A 22,569-nucleotide genomic window follows, 5' to 3' on the forward strand; every position below is an offset into this window, starting at 1 on the left:
CACCCACTACAAGCGCTGTTTTTTCATCGATATGTTGTTGATTTTTAGCCGCAATATGCGGTGACACTTGTGCATCAGTAGATGTTTTAGTGATAGTTGGTGTTTGTGGCTTGACTATTCCCTTTTCGCCCGTGATCGTTTGCGTTATTAATTCGACGTTCATATCTGAATTTATACCTGTTTTTTGTTGATCGGTAGCGATAACAATTTTATTATTATAGCCTATCACTTGACCGATCTTAAGTTCCATATTACTCGGAGACATGTATAGTCCCGGCGCATAAACGAAGTCCACTTTGGATTGAGCGTACTGTAATGCATCTTGAAAACGCTTTATAGACGATGGTATGTCAACTGGTGAATTAATGGCGTCCTCCACGTTTGCGACAAACTGTTTTTGCGCATCGAACGCCGTCCCAGTACCGATAATGGACGTTCGTGTTTGCGATTGCGCACCGAGAATTGACCATACATAAGTTCTTATCGATTCATTAACTCTTTCAAATCCTGGGTTAGTAAAATTATTTTCCGTTTTATCATTAAGAAATTCCTGCATCACTTCGGACTTTCCTCCCACATTAAGCTGACACGCCGTGATATAACTGGAATACTGTTAAAAGCGGCGTTAAACCAAACTCACTCACTCACTCACTCACTCATTAAGAAATTCATTCCAAGCGTCTGTTGTATCATTTGGATGCACAAACTTTGTTATGATATAAGGAATGCCACTCTCAAAGTTCATACGATCTGCTCTAAACTGTTTATCCGAGAGAGCAAAGCTTGAAGGGATCACACCCTCTTTAATTAAATAATCGCTTTTATCTTTAATAGTTCTTTGTCCAGAGTACGGAATACCTAGACCATGGCTAGGTCCTTTAATGCGCCAATCTTTACTCGTAGAAACATTAAATTCATTACAAATACGTTCGAAGGCCCTCTTATCATAAATATTATTGGCGTGATTCCATGCTGGATCCAGCGGTAATGGAGCATTAATTTCTTTAAGTATAAGTCTAATCTGATAATACACGTGAAATAATATAACAGACTTATATAGTTTAAATCCTGGGGCATTAACAGATACGCCACATCCCGTTGTGGCACACCATACGGCAAAGTTTAACTGATTCTGCCAAAATTGCATCGGATTGTGAAACCAATCTTTCACCATTTTATCGTTAGTTGCCGTGAAACTGTATTTTTCAAAGATAGCGTGGAATTTAACGAAAAATTCAGCACCAGAGGCAGTTACTATAATCGATTGATTAGTAATGTATCTCAATTTCATATTTAAGTTATGATATAGTATCATTGTATATTTAATATGTATGTTACACTCCCGGGAATAACAAATGGCCAGTCTATTGAACTGCTTCAAACTATCGATAACTCGGATGGACAACTCGAAGTAGCTATCTGTGATGTAACGTATTACCCACGGTGGACCAATATAAGTGCTGCGAGAAGAAATAATGAGATATTTAGAATAGATGACCAAAATAGAATTATTACTATACCTGATGGGTATTACAGCGTAAGCTCACTCAATGATGAATTTTTTAAGTCTAATGATGAATTTTTTAATCCTATTGGAATAAGTATCACACAAAATGAGGCGACTGGGACAGTGAAAATCTACAATGAAGGATCAAATATACTTATTGGTAGGAACTTAGCAATTACACTTGGATTGAATCGGGCAATAACATTACCACACGGCTCAACAGTGATTGCAACGAATAACGTACCTGATTTAGTTCCCTATAAAGAGTTGTTCATCCATCTTGATCAAATAAGCACGACGGATAATATACAACAAGAAAGTCCTTCAACTCTAGTCAGGAGTGTTCCAGTGAAAAATGAAAAATATAATAGCGGTAGAACGGAATCTTTCTCGTCATTACAATATAAAAAATTAAAGCATGGTATTATTTCAGACCTTAAAATTTCTGTATTAGATGTAAAACACCAACCTGTACATATAGGATACTTAAGTGTTACACTCCATATTATAAATAATGGTTGATTCCATATTTAAGTTATGATATAGTATCATTGTATATTTGATATGTATGTTACACTCCTGGGAATAACAAATCGTCAGTCTATTCAACTGCTTCGTACTATCGATAACTCGGATGGGCAACTCGAAGTCGCTCTATGCGATGTAACGTATTACCCACAGTGGACCATTATAAGTGCTGCGAAAAATAATAATGAGACAGAAATAAATGGTCAAAAATACATTATACCTGATGGATATTACAGCGTATGCTCACTCAATGATGAATTTTTTAAGCCTAATGGAATTAGTCTAACACAAAATGAGTCAAATGGGTTACTGATTTTAAACTCTGGAAAAAAGGATGTAAAGCTTTACAGGAACTTAGCATACACACTTGGATGGGGAGGAGAAATAACAGTAATCAAGACATCAGATCAGGGACTCAATTTACCCGATTTAGTTCCCTATAAAGAGTTGTGCATCCATCTTGATGAAATAAGTACAACGGATAATATTCAACAAGAAAGTCCTTCAACTCTACTCAGAAGTGTTCCAGTGAAAGATGAAAAATACAATAGCGGTAGAACGGAATCTTTCTCAACATTACAATATAAAAAATTAAAGCGGGGTATTATTTCAGGCCTTAAAATTTCTGTATTAGATGTAAAACACCAGCCTGTACATATAGGATACTTAAGTGTAACACTCCATATTATAAATAATGGTTGATGCATCAGGCCCTGGAACGATAAGACAATGTAATACAATTGCGCTTTCCGATCTCGGAGACACGGAAGGATTCGGTAAACCCGGTACCAATGGTAAGTTATACGCTTTACACTTACACGATAATGTATACAAGCGGAAAGAAGTCACATTCACGGGTAATCTAGAAGATTTAAGCGATGTCGACGTTAGTAGACTCCTTAAAACCACTCCGTACAATATTATTTACAACAGTGAGAATAAATGGACTATGGTCGAAGCAAACATCAAGTGGCTACTGAATATCGTCATTACCCCACCTTATGCGATGATGGGTAAGGGACATAATTTAACTAAGATAATAAATAGTGGTATCGTACTCGCGGCCTATATCCCGTCAAAACGAAAAAGTGTGTTAGTCACTCCCCTGCCAGAAAAACCAGGTCATATGTTATATAGTCGTCCGGCAATCCAAAATGTTAGTTTAAATTTGGTTACAGAATTCGATGATATTAAACAGAACTTGAGTGCAATACCTAATATTTCTACGCTTATTATTGAAGTCTTGTTCGGAGATGCACCAGTAGATGCCTTCGAAATATTACCAGGTCTATCGATTAAACGGCTCAAGAAACACGAGCGTCAACGTTGCAGTATTATTCATGTCGGAGCATCACCCGTTGCAACCCTCGAGGGGGTTCAAATTATTAAAAGTGACAGAATTTCTCTTTCTAAGATATTCTTACTGTATAATATACATTTGATAAGGTTGATGTATACTATCAAAACATTTAAGCAAGACCAATTAAAGACTATTATATATTCGTAATATACACTATGAGTTTATATCCGGCGCTCGATGAAAAGATGGAAACTGTTGACGGATTTCGATTACATCAAATAAGCGACATAAAACATCGAATAGAAAAGGATAGGGAGTTGAGACTTGGATTGTATAAAAAGTATCGCAGAGCCGTGAATGCTCTGGACGGAGTTGACACCGCTCTTGTAGTAGCTGGCATGGGATTCGGTGTAGCCGGTGTCGGTTTACTATCAACTATAATCGCCGCGCCTATCGTGCTCGGCATGGAAATAACCGCCGGAGTCTCGGGACTGGCAGGAATAGCGATAAAATTCATTTCTCGTAGGTTGCAAAAGAAAGCATTAAAACACGATAAGATTCGAATACTCGCCGAAGCAAAGTTGAACAGCATTGAGGATCATATTTCGACAGCAATGGCCGATTGTAAGATATCCGAGGATGAGTTTCGTTTAGTGCTGTCAGAACTCACCAAATACAACGAAATGAAGCAGGAGATTCGATCAAAATCTCGTAAGACCAATGGTATTAGCGAGGACGAGAAAAAAAAGTTCATAGAACAAGGGAGGCAACAAGCGCGTCAATTATTCCGTGCCAAAACCAAAGAACTGGTTGGAGATTAAAAATAAATTGCTTACTATCGTGTGATTACATTTAGACAAATGCTTACATAAATATATAATAATGGAGAAAGCTATTAAATGGAGAGAATTACCACAAGGTTTTTATTATATCAGTGATGTCAAACGAACCAAATACGGTAATCAATTGTTTCTTATCAATTTACAAGAAGAGTGTAGTTATATAGTCTGGTCTCCTAGTAAAATGAACGAAGAACTTAATAAAAATGTTGAATATCGCTTTATCGATAAAAATAATGAAGAATATTTTTATTACCATTTAGGCTCATCTAAAGCAATGATTGGCCCCAGGTATTGGTGAGCTAGAGCCAATTTAACTTAATCTCATGACTATCGTTGAATCGCATAGTCATTTTGGCATACAAAATGCCATCTGTAGTAGCAGTATAGGTAACAAATCCGGCTCCAGTGGAAGTGGTCCAGAACCCCCATTACCTATACTACTATTTCCAAGGTCTCGTAGTTTGTATTGATCTCTCTCATAGACAGATGCCTCAACATGCAAGAAACACTAAACGGCATGTCAAGTCTGCATCCAATTCTTTTCTCCATGCTGACAGAGATGTATCTAACTTTCCTACTTTTTCCAAGAAATTTGAAGAAACGACACTTGTTACTTTTGCCTGATGAACTAGTTCTCCCCCACAAAATACAATATCCCATTTCACATCTTCAAAGCACTGAAAATAATGGAAAATCACTTCATTGTCATGTCGATTAATGCACTATAAACAAAGGGAAATGGCATGGACTCTCCACTGTGATGTCACAGGCCGACATGCATACATGCTGGTGTTGGGATCAGAGCAGTTGTTCGTTGCATTTTAGACTACAATGAAATCACATGACTTTTGGTGTAAATATGTAATTTCTATGACTATTTAACATGTTAAAAATTTGATTCAATAGATCTCCATAAAGTTTTAAATGAACCACTACTGACCTCATTCAAGACACCTGCTAATCAATTACCAATATCTTAGGAATGTATAAGTGAAAGTGAACCTGGCAACATACCTTTGAGTGCTTCACATTATACATAAACAACATAGATAGTTATGAACAAACACATACATGGTAAGTAATTGCACATTCACTCACTCATTCTCATATGTACTGACTCCGAGCCGACCAGTCCTTGTTTAAACCCCCTAATGCTGAATGCCAGGCATGGTAACAACATGTACAATCTTTTAACATCTTGGGTAAGACACGACAAGGGATTCAATCCCCGACCTTCAGCTCTCCGGGAGGATGCTCTACCACTAGTCTACAGAGGTGGCAGTTATTAAAAGAAGCTTTTACTTGGAATTAATTTACACAAGAGAAACAAACCACTCCAAACCGCAGATTCGTAAAAATATAACATATGGTACTCAAAAATCTACAGTTTGTCATGGTTCCTCCATTATATATGATGTTGTCCGTGTGATGTGAAAGAAATGGAGAGAACACAACACTGTAGAGTCCTGTACCTACCAGCTCCATCGTGACAATTCCTCCGTAGCTGTGAGCAACAAATGCTATACAAGATGCATGTGCCTTCATTACAAAGTGCTGAAACACGTACTGCCCATGACACTCAGGTGAACTGTTGTACTGCAATAACAGAAACACTAATTGAGAAGAACCTGTACCTGTTCAAGGGTTTATACATATACAAACTAGGTAGTCTCATCACTTGCAATCAGTGGCCGAAAGCATGTTTCCTACTGCTATGCCTGTAGCTTGAAACATTAAGCTAGAGAAATGTCCGCATACTGTTTCAAAAAGGTACCCCAGTCATATGCTGTTTTCCACTGCAAGACATCTGTACCTGAATCACTCAGAAGGAAAGGCAGCACAGGCGCAGCTAGCTAGAACTGCTACATTTAATACCCCCAGTACACAGCCAATACCCACATGTAACACCCATGGGCTTGTTATATTAGTAAATGTCACCTGGCATCTTGGTTTTCATGGGATCACTTTTTCTACCTTCAAATTCTTGAATGAACGAAAATACAACGAAAATACATGTAGTGCCACAACACTGTAACAGTAACCCGACGTGGTGCTTGGCCGTGTAGACTAACAGTTAATCCCAGAAGTTATTTCATTAAGGAGAAAAAAAACTGTTCCAATGTAGAGCTAGGTTACCTGAAGATTTAACCGTGCTAAATTGCATTTGGAACAGGAAAAATTTGGCTAGTTTTTATTCCGTAGTTCAATACTAAAAATATATTTAATTTTCTGCTTTTCTTTTTATGTCAAATATCCTTTAGTTTCATTTATCTATGATCATTATTTACATTAAACTTTTCCTTTTGTATAGAATGGGATGAAATGGTAAACTTTACTTGAAATAAACTTTCATGTACGTAATGTGGTTGACTGGGCATTATTATGGGTAAATAGATATATTTAAGAACGTAGTGGGTGGGTTAGTTTAAGGGGGAGTTGAACGGCTGACGTAGCACCTATCTTTGTAGTCCTTGTGTAGAAGCTTATGCCCACGCGGGCGTAGTGACTGGGAAGACGTGACGATGACACGCTTCTTGCATGCTCGGGTAGGCGGAAGCCATGATTGGGAGAGCCGAGATGTCAGGAGCATGTTCATTGGTTGTGTCCGTTTTCCGTGGTCACATGGTCTGCGTGTTTGCTTTATAAGCCTACCCTGGGTAGGAAATCGTCAGTCGTCACTCACCAGTATCTGGTAAGTCCTGAACCAGGATAATTTATTATTTATTATAGGGCTTTTGCTGAGATGTTAGATTAAGAGTTGGGGGAAAAGTAGAGTAGGTATTGAATAGGTTTGTTTTATAGATGTTTTACTTTTGGGAGTTAAGTTAGAGGGGTGGTTAAGAGTACAAGTTTAAGTAATAAGGTTGAATAGGTTTACATAGGTTGGGAAGGGGGAAAATTACGTAAGTTATAGATAAGAGAAGGATTTTGCCCCTGTTGGTTTTTTCCTGTTAAATAAACTTTAAATCCCACATCATTCTTTGTGTTTTGTTTATAATTAGAATTGGTAACCCCCAGCAGGAGCCTCCTAGAACATAGAGACAAAAGAATACTGCACAGGGAGAGTAGAACACAACGCAAAATACCGCAGTATAACATCTGACCTTTTGTCAACTATCTCTATAAGTCTACTGTCACTGGGTGCCTTTTACAAGCTTTAGAGGGTGCCTATTACAGTAAATACAATTTTAAAATCGGATCTCAACATAAAGCATATTTCAGCAAAGGTCTAAGTAAGGTGGCCAAGTGCAAAATACAAGGTAAGACGAGGATGTATGTTTTCTAGTGGTCATAGTGAAACAAATATATTCAGAGTTTTGAGCACATGAACAGTATAGTCATTGAATAATACTTTAATCAAAGTAATACTAATACTAATAATAATTGTACTGTAAAACAATATTTCCTTCTTTTGTAGCAGGGCATGGAGTCATCCCACAGATGACATCCTTACCTTGTCAGTGTAGCAGGGTGTGGAGTCACCTCACAGATGACATCCTTACCTTGTCAGTGTAGCAGGGTGTGGAGTCACCTCACAGATGACATCCTTACCTTGTCAGTGTAGCAGGGCGTGGAGTCACCTCACAGATGACATCCTTACAATGTCAGTGTAGCAGGGCGTGGAGTCACCTCACAGATGACATCCTTACCTTGTCAGTGTAGCAGGGCATGGAGTCACCTCACAGATGACATCCTTACAATGTCAGTGTAGCAGGGCGTGGAGTCACCTCACAGATGACATCCTTACCTTGTCAGTGTAGCAGGGCGTGGAGTCACCTCACAGATGACATCCTTACAATGTCAGTGTAGCAGGGCGTGGAGTCACCTCACAGATGACATCCTTACCTTGTCAGTGTAGCAGGGCATGGAGTCACCTCACAGATGACATCCTTACAATGTCAGTGTAGCAGGGCGTGGAGTCACCTCACAGATGACATCCTTACAATGTCAGTGTAGCAGGGCATGGAGTCACCTCACAGATGACATCCTTACAATGTCAGTGTAGCAGGGCGTGGAGTCACCTCACAGATGACATCCTTACCTTGTCAGTGTAGCAGGGCGTGGAGTCACCTCACAGATGACATCCTTACAATGTCAGTGTAGCAGGGCGTGGAGTCACCTCACAGATGACATCCTTACAATGTCAGTGTAGCAGGGCGTGGAGTCACCTCACAGATGACATCCTTACAATGTCAGTGTAGCAGGGCGTGGAGTAACCTCACAGATGACATCCTTACCTTGTCAGTGTAGCAGGGCGTGGAGTCACCTCACAGATGACATCCTTACAATGTCAGTGTAGCAGGGCGTGGAGTCACCTCACAGATGACATCCTTACCTTGTCAGTGTAGCAGGGCGTGGAGTCACCTCACAGATGACATCCTTACAATGTCAGTGTAGCAGGGCGTGGAGTCACCTCACAGATGACATCCTTACAATGTCAGTGTAGCAGGGCGTGGAGTAACCTCACAGATGACATCCTTACCTTGTCAGTGTAGGAGGGCGTGGAGTCACCTCACAGATGACATCCTTACCTTGTCAGCTCACTGACGGGGTTAACCTTTTTGGTCATGTGGACAAGGCATCCAACCTCGGATCAGAACTTCCATGGTTCGAACCCCAATGATGGGACTCGGAAATTTTATGGCCACTACATTTACATAAAAAGTTATAGTTTTCCTTGTATTAAAAATAGCCCACTGTACTGGCTAGTGACCAGTTAATGCCGAGGACCACTTATTGCCCACATGATATCGCATCTTGTCTTACTTTTGATTGTTTAAAAAAAATGCTTAACCTGATTATAATGTGAAATCCATACTACATGGCGTTATTGATAAGCATGTGTAGATAGAATTTGTGGAATATTGGTTTACGCCAGATGGCAGATGGCAGATGGCAAATTGCTCAAATCAATTTCAATTTTTATTAATGAACAAAATAACTGAGTGTGATACCAAAGACAATAAAAACTGTAATTTGTATAACTGAAACAGTGCATGTGATCACATGCAGTTGAGATGATGGCGACAACTGGTACAGTAAGTTGACAGGAAGGTTCTATTTCCCTCTTATTGTGTCATAAACAACAGAAACCTACTCAAAACTTTTTCCATGGACAGAAATAAGTGCATCTACTCATAGTTTCACAAAAGTGATAGACCCGTGAAGATTCAGGGGTAGAATAGGTCTTCAGCAACCCATACTTCTCTTAAATTTACACCATTAACAACACATCATAAAAACTGAAGTATAATTAAGTGGTCTGCGTGACGAGTGGTCTGCGTGCACAACGAAGCTATGCTTGTATTACATGGCACCCAAGCGACAGATAGGTTTGTTGAATAGAATTGCTGACAATAAAAACATGTCAAAGATTTTTATTGAATCTACATGTACTTACTTTTGAGAGATAATCTGTTAGTATAATCTTGTTGATATATTTAGAACTAATAATCATGTCTGATACTGAATGATGTCACTTTGAGGATTGTTTGGGCTATTGAAAATGTCTGATGTCACTTACCTTGAAGTTGTTTTTATCACTAATGAAAGAGCAGCTACATGAACATAATCATATTTTCATCAAGATATATAATCCAAACTGTCATTTGCATAGTTATCGAACAATAGATATCATTGTTAATAATTCTAAGAATACTACCTCTTTTTCATATCTTCCATAAATCCTGTATTTTTGCTTCAATCACACAAACTAAAATTTTCAGATTTTCAACAGACATCCTCTTCACTGCCAATTACATACAACTAGTTGTTGCCAAGAAGTCTTGTAACTACCCAAGCCATGAAGTCACAATGGCGGCAACCTCACTTTTCCCCCTCATCTCCATATTAGAAGTAGATGAACTGGGGAGGTGTGAGGGAGTATTTCGTATGTAATAGAGGTAGTATTCTTAGAATTATTAACAGTGATAACTATTGTTCAATAATTGTTACAAAACTTCTATATCTATTACATATCTGCCAGAATATACCAGAGGGACCCGGTGGGATCTGCCTCCAGTAAATCCTCTTATGGAAACCATAATGTACTGATTCTAATCCAACTGAAATTTCCCTTGAGGACTTGAAAACCAGAAACTATGTCAATAATCAGTCAAATGTGTGATATTATCACTAGATTTACAGTTATATTTGCTGATTTGACCATAATAAACCTGGATTAGTGGCCTATAATACCGGCGATTATGTCACATCCGGTTCTGATATCACTTCTGGTTATGACGTCACTTTCAGTATGTCACTTCTCCTTTTTGGTAATGATGTCTCTTTAGGTCTATTTCTACCAAAAAGACGTCATTTCCTGGTTAGGAGGACTTTGTTAGCTATTTCTGGTGCTGACGTCACTTCCTACGATTCCTTTAACACTTCCGGTTAATGAAGATACATGACATTTAAGGTGCTTCTGATCCATCCTACACCTAATAATCAAGTAATCAAGGGTGTACTTACCCTCTGATGCTGCTGGTGTCGGATTCCCCCCCCCCACCCCCCTCCTTTTTCAATAGAAGGGGTGAAACTATTGTCAGACGATAGTTGTTTGCACCGTGACCACCGGACCAAGGGAATACATGCCCTCTAGGTCCTGCTGAATGTCATGTAAGTAAAAGCTGGTGAAGGTGTTTTGTGAGGTCCATTGACAGCTAGAAACTACTTGTTCTACTGAGACTGTTGTCCATGGCATGAGACTCGTGGCTAGAGCTCTGATTTTGTGAGTTGAGCAATATCCGAGACATGGCATGGAATTCTGAGCCTGTGTATAGCTTTGTGCAACTTTGGCCTTCATCCATTCTGCTAAAGTAGCCTTTGTGATATCTGTGTTCTAGTTGGTCTTACAGGATTAAAAGAGTCTCCGTAATGGCGTCTATGAAGCCGAGAGATATAACTTGAGAGCTCTGATGGGACATAAGAATCTGTCTGGTTGGTCCACAGTTGGTCCCAATGCCGGGATTGTATAGTGTCTATGACCCAACGGTCCTATTGTGGTAGATTGGTACTTGGCTACGAATTCTGGGAGTGATCTTAAAGTTATAGAAGTCCAATGTTGATCATGGGTAAAACTAGAATAGTCTAAGGCATGTAACTCCGAAACTCTTGTTGCTGTAGCCATGGCTAGCAGAAACAATGTTTTCCTGGCTTTTTGACGTAGGGTAGCCTTCTCACTATGGGTTTGTAAGGTTCTGTTAACAGTGCTGATAATACCACAGATAGATTCCACTTGGGGAAGATACGAGGGGTCCTAATATCTTCTAGTAGAAAGGATTTCATTAATCTCTTGAGGATGGGATGGTTGACGTAGATGAAGAAGGAAGTCTGCTATCATAGGAATTGATACAGCATTATCAATAATCCCTAGTCGTCTTCTCCACTTGAGAAACCTGTTCCATCTGTTGTCATATTAATTGGAGGATGTAGGTTGCCACGATCTTGCCACAGCATCCGAGGCAAGCTCAGAGTATCCGGATGTCTGCATCTTCTGTGCGATAACTTCCAGGCGGTTAGATGTAGGCTGGGTATATTGTCGTGGAACATGCTGGACATGGGCTGTCAAAGCAGATCCTGCTGAAGTGGTAACTGTATGGGTTCCTCCATTAGTAGCTTTAATAGTCTGGGGAACCGTGCCCTGCTGGGCCATACTGGGGCTATCAGTATTATTATGCAATCCGTCTCCTCCACGCAAATAGATTCGTTCAATCCATCAATAGTGCGTCTATCTGGTGAGCACTTGGGTCGGGAACCAGACTGACATTAACTGGAAGTTGGGGATGTAGGGTCCATTCTGTTGCCACTATTCTCATCCGGCGAGAGACTGTCGTATGTTAAGTTTCCTGGGCATGTGCCTTGCTTCTATCCGGCAATTGAAGGAGTCTGCCAAGGCAAACAATCATGTAGTCTCCGTCATCAGGGAGCTGGATCTGGTTCCTCCCTGCTTCTGAATATAGGCCACTACTGAGGTGTTGTCCGTGGCTATGTGAAATGATGAAAGGGACAGATGTATTTTCCATTCCAGGATGGCATAATAGATGGCTTTCATTTCCCTGCAGTTGATATGAAGGTCCTTCTCTTCTGAGTTCCAAGATCTTTGTACCATGAAATCGTCCATATGGGCTCCCCATCTCTAAACTGATGCGTCTGTGAATAGATGGTGTTCTGGCGTCGAATAAGTCAGAGGGATGCCGCTTATCTCATGCTCTCTGTGATTCCACCAATAGAGGTCTCATAGTAATCTGGATGTTAACTGAGTCTGGAACTCTAAGCCGTGAGATCGTATTGAGTTGATCCATGTCTGTAGAGGATGTATCATCATCCTTCCTATGAAGGTCATATCCTGCAGAGACGTTAAGTTGCCAAGAAGAGACATCCACCACCTCAATGTCTTGCTGGGTTGACTTGAGAGTGATTGAATCATCTTGATAGTCTTGATGAATCGATCCTCTGGTGGGCATAGATATCCTCTGTCTAGCTGAAATCTTGCTCCGATGTATATGATGTCTTGCAGCGGAGTGGTCTCGGACTTGGAAGGATTGACTAGGAAGCCTAGGTAGGTCATAAGTTGGACCAAGAACATCATGTTCTGATGTAGCTGAGCTTTCCCCTGGTGTGTCGCGAAGAAATCATCCTGGTAACCATGGATTCGAACTAGCTGGATGTAAGCAAACCTGATGACTGGCACTGTAATCCTTGTGAATAGCCAATGGGCTATCGCTATTCCGAATTCATAGTGGCGGACATTGATTGCGAAGCATAGATATTTCGGATGAGATAGGTATATCGGGACGTGAAGATAGGTATCTTGTAGGTCTAGGCTGATAAGCCAGTCTCCGGTCTTCAACTTCGACCTTAATTTCCGTATGGACTCCATCTGGAATTTTGGTGGCACTACCAGGTATCTTTTGTTGAAGAGTCTTTAGGTCGATAATCATCCTCATCTCGGATGTATTCTTTTTTTGGGACTAAGAAAACCAGAGAATAAAACCCTTGGTGTTGTTGGTCTCCGAATGGCTCGCTTTTTTGGTAGCTTTGACGGCTGGATCTGTTGCCGCTAACTTGGCTCTGACTAGATGAAATCAAAGTCCGACGGCTTGTGTCTTCAGGATAGGACATTCCCTGAATATAACTTGTAGCCGGCTGGCTGGCTGGCTGGCTGGCTTTGTTGCTGTGGACGGCTGGCCCTTGGACACCGTGCGACTCCCGTACAGTATTGTTTCACGGTCGAGAAAAGCCTGCAGGCTTATACCTGGCTGGTCGAATGGCTGGTGGGCTGGCTGGCTGGCTTTTTGCCGTTTACGGCTGGTCCATGGATACCATGCTGCCCCGGGTTTGAATGGCTCTGGGTGATTGGCTGGCTGGCTGGCCGAACGGCTCAGCTTGCTGGTCAACTGAAGGCCGTGTTTGAAGAGACAGATGGCATTCCCCTCTGCAGCCTCTTGACCGGGGAATTCTTTTTTGCCAGAGTTATCTCCTTGATTTACCATTTCTTCGTCCAGCACTGAGAGCTTTGTCTCTAACATGCTCTTCACCATCTGTTGCTGGAAAGTTGGTGAATAAGACTCATAGAGAGTCCAAGAGATGGTGGGATATCCCATCCTATCATTATTGTGTGTAATTGGCAGTGAAGAGGACGACTGTTGAAAATGCGTATGAACTTATCATGACCACTTCCATCAATTTTGTTTTGATGTCAACAACACTGAAAATTTTATTAGGATTTTTTATCGGTAAATTAAACTCATGGACAATTCTCAATGATTGTATACTTTGACATGCATGTCTATATCATTGTAATGATATGTACTTTACAATGATATTGGACATCTAGATTTTAAACAAGGGTGCTTGCTTGACTATACTTGCCATATTCAGGTGCTTACATTTTACAATTATTGTAGAAACATAGACAACTTAGAATACCGCTACTTCCACCATGGCTGGGCAGTGCATGTGTCGTTTGGATTTGCTGAATTGAGATACTATTGGAGAGACAATCAACTCTAGTTGAATGTTATACAAGTTGGTTACACTGTGTGAAGAAATAAGACTATTGTAACACCTTTGTATACAATGTATACATTTTTTAAACCCCGACCCCAGTGTGGCACTGAGTGCTTTATAAAGACAGCTGATGGCACCTGCATGTGATGGAAACATGGAAACAATGGATATTTCCCTGTTTTATGTTATGATCAATAAAGATTTGATTTTACTTTTTCTTCTTGAATCAGCCACACCTGTCTCTGTCACTCGCCATGTTTGTTTACAATAAACGTCATAACTCTTACTCAGTATTATGTCACCTGAACATTATCAATGTCGGAAACATCGGCATATGTTGTAGTTTTCACTGATAGTGTCCAATTATACAGGGAATACCTTAAAGTTACACATATTTCCGGGCTCAGTGACTTCATTTCCAATTTGATAAAACACAGTCCAAGCTACATGTATTTCTGGGTTCAGTTGACTTCGCTTCTAGTTTGGGAAACTGTATATATCGACTTCTGGGTTAACCTTTGCTTTATCTCATAATATACTCACACGCAAAAGAAACGCAAGTAGTTTGAAGCAAAAAGGTAACAAACACGGAACCATAAATTGATACGAGTTTTAGCATGTAGTGAAGTCTGATGGTGTTATCAATATTTTTGGTTGCATTTTGAAAGCCCCAAGTAAAAACGCAACATAAAAAACAAATCGCCAAAACGCCCCATTTCAATGAATATGTGTATCATGCACCCATTTCTCGCGAAATCGAAAATGCACGAACTGACACGAACTGTAGTGGGTATAAGACTGTGGCCGATTCTTACACCTACCACTCCTTGGTCAACAATGTCATGCCTCACTCAAATTCAGAGAAACCAGGCTATCGGACGTTTGGAAGCTGGAGAGTCTGTCCAAGATGTTGGCCGTCATTTCAATGTTAACATAAGCACAATTTACCGTCTCCTGCATCGATACAATGCTACACAGACCACAGATGACCTTCCTCGGAGCAGTCGTCCTAGGGTCACAACATCTCGACAAGATTGGCAGATCACCCTTCAACACCAGCGACATCCGTTCCTAACTGCAAGTGAAAGTGCTCAACAGACCATAGGAACACATAATCGACCCATTAGCTGGGACACTGTGATCCGACGTCTGTTCCAACAACCTCAGATGTCGCCGACCAGCACGTTGTCCTTTTCTCCAACCACAGCATCGACAAGCACGACTTCAGTGGGCACAGGGTCATCACAATTGGCGTCATCGTGAGTGGAGGCGTGTCATCCTCTCTGATGAAAGTCGCTTTTGTGTCTCCCATGCAGACGGAAGAGTCAGAATTTGGCGGCATCGAGGTGATCGTTTCGCTGACAGAAACGCTGTGGAAAGGGATCCATGGGGTGGACCTAGCGTCATGATATGGGCAGGGATTGGACTTAATGCGAGACTTGGACCCATGTTCTTTCTGATTGTTGGTCAAGGTCGGGGACACGGTGTCACTGCTCAGCGGTATATCGACCAAGTGATCAGACCCCACGTTGATCCATTTTTTGCACAACATCAACAACACATTTTTCAGCAGGACAACGCTCGTCCCCATGTTGCCATCATCTTTCTGTAACAACACAACATCCGTATTCTACCGTGGCCAGCCCTCAGCCCTGATCTGAACCCCATCGAACACTTGTGGGATGAGGTTTAAAGGCGTCTGCACAATGTGCACCCAGTCCTTACAACTGCCTTCACAAATCATCTGATCCACTCAATGTACAGGAGATGTGTGGCGTGATCAATGCTTATGGTGGTCAAACCAGGTATTGACTGACATTTTGGGTATTGACCTGAAACTGTGTAAACTCTTAACATTTGAAAAAAACAATTATGTCATCTACCTTTTAATCCAACTGTCTTCAGTCAAATTTTTGTCAATCTTGCTGTTGAAAATAAATAACATGTATACTGCATACTCGACTTGCGTTTCTTTAGTATATAAATCTTAGGTTTCCAACTGTTATCAAGATATTTGACGTAGTTTAAGCCCCTGATTTACATCAGTCTGAAATGAATATGAGCAAATAAGTCTGCTGTTTGACATTTGTATGTTTGTTGAAACCGCGGTGAACTGAGCATTCCAAATGATAAAAGTATTACGGACCTACCTTTATCTCAATCTCCTCATCTCCATCACCAACAGTGTTCAGATTTGTGTTAAGAACGATGACACCATAACCCTCTGTCATTGCTTGGCGAATATATGGTAACTGTGAGCCATGGTTGATACTATTATTGATGATTAACCTGGAATGAAAACAAATAGCTGCAGCTTTGATTCATTTATTAATGTGTGTTCTTTGTTCATGTCAAAACATGTTTTGGGTAGTCACCAACTACCCCCATCCTATTCTTTCAACACTACACCCCCAGTCAACAACTGCCAGCTCATCCCCCCAACACACACAGAAAGGAACAACAAAGATAAGGTAAAATTTTACACATACTTCATACTTTAATATGATCACAATTAATCCTTTGTCAATGATACATGGTTTTTTACTTCAATATGACAGGTTATGAGCAACTGTTCTCTAGAAAGTAAAAAAGTACATATCCACAAAATTGCCTAGAACACAGGCAAATCCCTTGGCAGAGTCTCTGTAGACTTTTCCTCTGGGAGGGTATATGACCAAAAGCCAATGCTGCACTGAGGGTCTGCTCCTTTTGGATTACACCAATGTTTGGTGACTACCCTGGACACTGGACAAGAGGTGACCATGCCATTGACACTCCACTCCAGGCTGAGTGGAAATCTGGCAGGTCGTCTACCTTGGCTAAGTGGTCTACCAATGTAAAAGTCCTAAATGTAGTTAACTACGGGCTTTAGTTGTGTGTGGATTTCCTGCTCAAGAGATTCAAATGTATCAATCATGACAGCAGGGGGAACACATTAAGCTGACAGGCCGAGATATAACTGGAATTATGTTAAAAGTGGCGTTAAACCCAACTCACATACTCACGCTCATGCATATATTTTGGCATTAACTTTGTGTCCAAGCTCTAAAAATCAAGGCTAAGATATAATTTTACTTACATTTCACACAATTTGAGGAAAAGATCGCAATAATAACTTAGATTTAAGTTTGACAACTTTTAAATATATGTTTGTTGATTATATTTATTATTTATATACATGTATAGTTTATCTAAAAACTTGCTTGAAATGTCTTTATTTTGCTCTTTGACATGTTCAGTATGAACCTATTGAAGCATGTGTCTGAGAATATTTTTTTAAATAATATTGCAGGAAATAGTGAATATATTATTAATCTTAGTATCGATAAAATATGATTAACTGAAATGAAACACATATATCAGATATTGTGAAAAGTGATAGATTTAGTAAAGGTTTCCACTTACCTATTTCTTTTTTGTTTTCATTATTTACGGAAAACTATATTAAAAATAATTTTAATATTAGCTGGCATCATCCGTTTCATGATTACATTGGCTTTCTGCTCAGTAACATGACAAATTACAGGGAAATACCTTCATAAAAATTCAGGTTCATAAAATTATATACTATTTTGACATGGCTATGGCTTTGCTGGTGTGCCTGCCTGTTGTGTGTGGGGACTGCTGTTGTCCCAGCCGGTGTGCCGGTCTGTGGTGTGTTGGGACTTGTGTTGTCCTGGCCGGTGTGCCGGCCTGTGGTGTCTGGGGACTGCTGTTGTCTTGGCAGGTGTACCCACCTGTTGTGTCAGGGGACTGCTGTTGTCCTGGCCGGTGTGCCGGCCTGTGGTATCTGGGGACTGCTGTTGTCCTGGCAGGTGTACTCACCTGTGGTTTCTGGGGACTGTTGTCCTGGTCGGTGTGCCGGCCTGTGGTATCTGGGGACTGCTGTTGTCCTGGCAGGTGTACTCACCTGTGGTGTCTGGGGACTGCTGTTGTCCTGGCCGGTGTGCCAGCCTGTGGTGTCTGGGGACTGCTGTTGTCCTGGCAGGTGTGCCTGCCTGTTGTGTCTGGGGACTGCTGTTGTCCTGGCCGGTGTGCCAGCCTGTGGTGTCTGGGGACTGCTGTTGTCCTAGCAGGTGTGCCTGCCTGTTGTGTCTGGGGACTGCTGTTGTCCTGGCCGGTGTGCCAGCCTGTGGTGTCTGGGGACTGCTGTTGTCCTGGCAGGTGTACTCACCTGTGGTGTCTGGGGACTGCTGTTGTCCTGGCCGATGTGCCAGCCTGTGGTGTCTGGGGACTGCTGTTGTCCTGGCAGGTGTACTCACCTGTGGTGTCTGGGGACTGCTGTTGTCCTGGCTGGTGTGCCGGCCTGTGGTGTCTGGGGACTGCTGTTGTCCTGGCCGGTGTGCCAGCCTGTGGTGTCTGGGGACTGCTGTTGTCTTGGCAGGTGTACTCACCTGTGGTGTCTGGGGACTGCTGTTGTCCTGGCCGGTGTGCCGGCCTGTGGTGTCTGGGGACTGCTGTTGTCCTGGCAGGTGTGCCTGCCTGTTGTGTCTGGGGACTGCTGTTGTCCTGGCCTTTGTGCCGGCCTGTGATGTCTGGGGACTGCTGTTGTCCTGGCAGGTGTACCCACCTGTGGTGTCTGGAGACTGCTGTTGTTTCAGGTATACCCACCCGTGGTGTCTGGGGACTGCTGTTGTCCCGGCTGGTTTGCCAGCCCATGGTATCTGGGAATTGCTGTTGTCCTGGCCGGTGTGCCTGCCTGCGATGTTGAGAGCGTTAATAAGCAAGTTAAATGTATTTCCAGGTTCAGTGACTTCGGTTCCAGTTTGGGAAACACATGTCTAATGCAAGACAGTTTTCAAGCAGAAAGTGATTACTTCTCGCTGGCAACTGGGATGTTATTGGTGGCTGAATAGCTCGTGCATCTACACTTTAAAGAGTTAAACATTTATCAAGAACATGCTTTACAGGCTGCATTTGAACCCAAAACACAACCAGGCAGCATGTTTCTGCAGGCATCAAAGTGACTAGGTATTCTCTGTTAACAAAAGTGGCAACAGCACTGTCATCAAGTTTCTCCAACTGAAAGGCTAACTCCAACAGCCATCCATGTGGAAATGGTGTCAACCTTAGTGGAGATGCTCCTTCCTTGGTCTTCTTAAGAGGTGAGCCTTGAAGATGATGCCAAGATAAGGAAGACCCTCAACTGTTAACAAAACTAGTAAAATCCTAGATATTTTTTATATTTGTATGCTTATCCTGGATTATTCCTTAATGGATTTACTGCTTGTTATTGACAGAGAAAGAGCTGTGAGAGGTGTTGCTGACGGAGAAGTTGTTCCAACTGGTTGTGTGGCTAACCCTATCACACAGCTCCCGTGTGACCCTGCAAGTTGTGACGTCACTGATCAGCACATTACTGCTAAAACAGAGCATCTGAAGGCATCGAGGGAAGGCAGTTCTGCAAAGGGAGAGCTTTTTCAGACAAATTAATGCAGGATAAGTATACAAATATAAAAAATATCTAGAATTTTACTAGATTTTTTAACTGATCCTACATTACTCCTAAATGCATCTGCGACGGACGGAACGAAGGAGGGCACACCTTCAGATGTGAAGTGGTGACAATGTTTTCCAAGACGATTCTTGGAGCTTCAGATGAAACATTGCAGTGCCCATACTGAACATACTAGGTGTCCTGACTATCGAAGATAGGGGCGGGATGGTGAAGGATCTATGAAGTCCAAGCACAGCCCAAGATAAACAGCTCCATGCATTCTGCACTCAAATCTGACAAGGGTGATGTCTAGAGTGTGTAGCTCACTTACTCATGCAGCTGTTGCCAGAGCCAATAGGAAGATGATCTTTTTGGTGAGGTTGTAATATGATGCTGAGTAGAGTGGTTCAAAGAGCACGCCTCTCAGCAGGGTAAGAACCATGTTCGGATCCCGGGCTGGGCTTCTGAACTTGGCCTTCTGGACTTCCAGACGAAAAGAGCGCCTGGAGTTACGGGACCTTGGTCATCATTCAATCATCTGGAACTGCCAAGATGGAGTTAAGCCCCACCCTGATGGTACAGCCCTTCAGATGATGCATGTGGTGGAGAAACAGAAGATTTTCCGCCAAGAATTGGGGTGACGCAGCAGCAGGATCCTGGTGTTTCCCCTTGCAGAAACTCTTGAAGGAGCGCCACTTGTCACCAAAGTGTTGTTGAGCAGCGGACCACAGACCCTCCAGATGTTTCCCCAGTCTTGGAGTGAGGCTTCTATTATGGTATGTTCGGATGAACAAAACCTTCCAAATGGCATGCTGGTTTTCCTTGGGGGAATTAGTCAGCAAAAAGTCGGAGTCACAGGAGACTAATCACAATTTTATTTACAAGAACAATTAACAATGAATAATTTTCAATATCTTAGAAAATAGCTCAGGGTGCCAAAGAGAGTCGGTACAACCCTCTGGGCTGTGGGAGAGAGATCTGTTTGGTATAAGTGTCAAAAAGGAATGTGATTGGTTTATACACGATGGGTTGTGCCCTATGCTAAATGAATGGCTAGACAGAGGTGAATACTTAATCCTGTTGGACTGGCACTAATCTTGTTGACATATTTACAGGGTGCTTGGAAAGAGATTATGGTATCACTAAAGATGAGCTTGTATGGGGGCTAATCCTTAATGAAGTAATTTCTGAATGTTATTCTAATATAGGTGATGACAGATTTACTTAAATAAAATAGTTCAAGGCAATCTATAAGACTATGTACACATATCTTTTGTCTGGGGGATGGGATCTTGATACCTTAGGCTGGCATTTATCTAAAAGCTTCAAATCTATTAAACTATGTAGACATAACACTTGTCTTATTGAATAGTATGTCTAGGAGATGCGCTCCCATTACCTTAGGCTAGCATCTATCTAAAAAGCTATAACTGAAACTACTGATATTTATATATGCATTTTACCTGATGATAAGTATTACTTGCTAAACTATAATTATATGAAATGATGTATAAATATTACACCATGATAACTCATAAAAGCACTTGATGTGGATCTATTTATTATAGGAAAACTTAGTATAAATGTTATATCATGATAACTTCCCCTCCGTCTGAAAAAGTTTGGACCCCAAATGTGTAAAAAAATAAAATAATTATGGCTTAGATGGACAATGTATTAAGTTAAACTGAAAGTATATTAAATAACAAATATTATAGAGTCTCTTTGTTATAAGGAATGTAAAAGTTCTTTCTGCTGTCATCAGGAAATCTGGATGTGGAGCTGACTTGTCTTGGCACTCTGTACTGGTGGTTTTGGGGTGATGTAGGAGGCCTTGGGATAGTTCTACATCCTGGTTTGAAGTTTAAGGATATTGGCTGTGTCCATTATCTGTTATAGTGGTTTTGCATGGAAAACAAAGAAAAAGAGAGTTAGCATGTTCAAATAATATGTCATATTTAAAAATTATCCACACTTCCTAAGTTCGTATGTAATAAGTAAAACATAAAGCAAATATGATAATTATGATGTAAAAGATCAGTACATAATTATTACTAAATGGTGTCATGACCAGGAAGAATGTATTGGTGGCAAATTAAACAAAGTATATCATGGATTAAAAATATCCTTCTTATTTTGGATACAATCATTAGAGTGAGTGAGTGAGTGAGTTTGGTTTTACGCCGCTTTTAGCAATATTCCGGCAATATCACGACGGGGGACACTAGAAATGGGCTTCACACATTGTACCCATGTCGGGAATCGAACATCTTTGGCGTGACGTGCGAACGCTTTAACCACTTGGCTACCCGACCACCCCACAATCATTAGAGACATTATATATACATATATGTGTATGTGCATATAACAAGTGCATTGATTTGTTTCACTTTGATTTTCGTTTGGTTCAATGCAATAGGGTTTGGTTTCGTTCGGTTCAATTCTGTTTATTTTGCTTCGGTACAGTTTGCTTCGCTTCGGTTCAGCTTTGCTTCGATTCGCAGTATGGTTTGCTTTGTTTTGGTATGGTTTCGGTTCGATTCGCAGTATGGTTTGCTTCGTTTCTGTATGGTTTCGGTTCAAATGGCAGTATGGTTTGCTTCGCTTCGGTACGGTTTCGGTTTGCTTTGGTTTGAGTCGTTTTGATTAGATTCACGATACGGTTTGTTTTGGTTTGACTCACTTTGATTCGTTATGGTTAGCTTTGGTTGGCTCGTTTCACTTCGCTTTTGAGATTGGTTAATCAGGTCAATGCTCAAAAATTGGTTGTGATACAAATAACTCAGATGATCAGGCTGATGTCATTTGTTCCCAACTGGCGAAACTAGTGACCCATAGTGAAAAGATTGGACACAAGTAAACATAACAAGATACAGCTAAGAGCTGTTTAGTGATTTGCACCGTTTATTTAGGAGATTTTGTATTTGGCATCTACAGGTATATA

General features: G+C 41.1%; 1 protein-coding gene across 1 annotated transcript in view; it reads right to left on the reverse strand.

The window, feature by feature from the left end:
- LOC139477990 (mucin-22-like) overlaps nt 1-22,569 on the reverse strand; it is a 230,692-nt gene that overhangs the window by 22,891 nt on the left and 185,232 nt on the right. Inside the window, exons 8-9 of the mRNA XM_071260407.1 lie at nt 16,339-16,477; nt 5,654-5,773 (exon numbers count right to left, since the gene is read on the reverse strand). Coding sequence (XP_071116508.1) covers nt 5,654-5,773; nt 16,339-16,477 — 259 coding nt within the window. The remainder of the gene's footprint in view (nt 1-5,653; nt 5,774-16,338; nt 16,478-22,569) is intronic.

This window comes from Haliotis cracherodii, unplaced genomic scaffold (assembly GCF_022045235.1).
Source record: "Haliotis cracherodii isolate W230 unplaced genomic scaffold, xgHalCrac1.p SCAF_1, whole genome shotgun sequence".
Lineage (NCBI taxonomy): Eukaryota > Metazoa > Mollusca > Gastropoda > Lepetellida > Haliotidae > Haliotis > Haliotis cracherodii.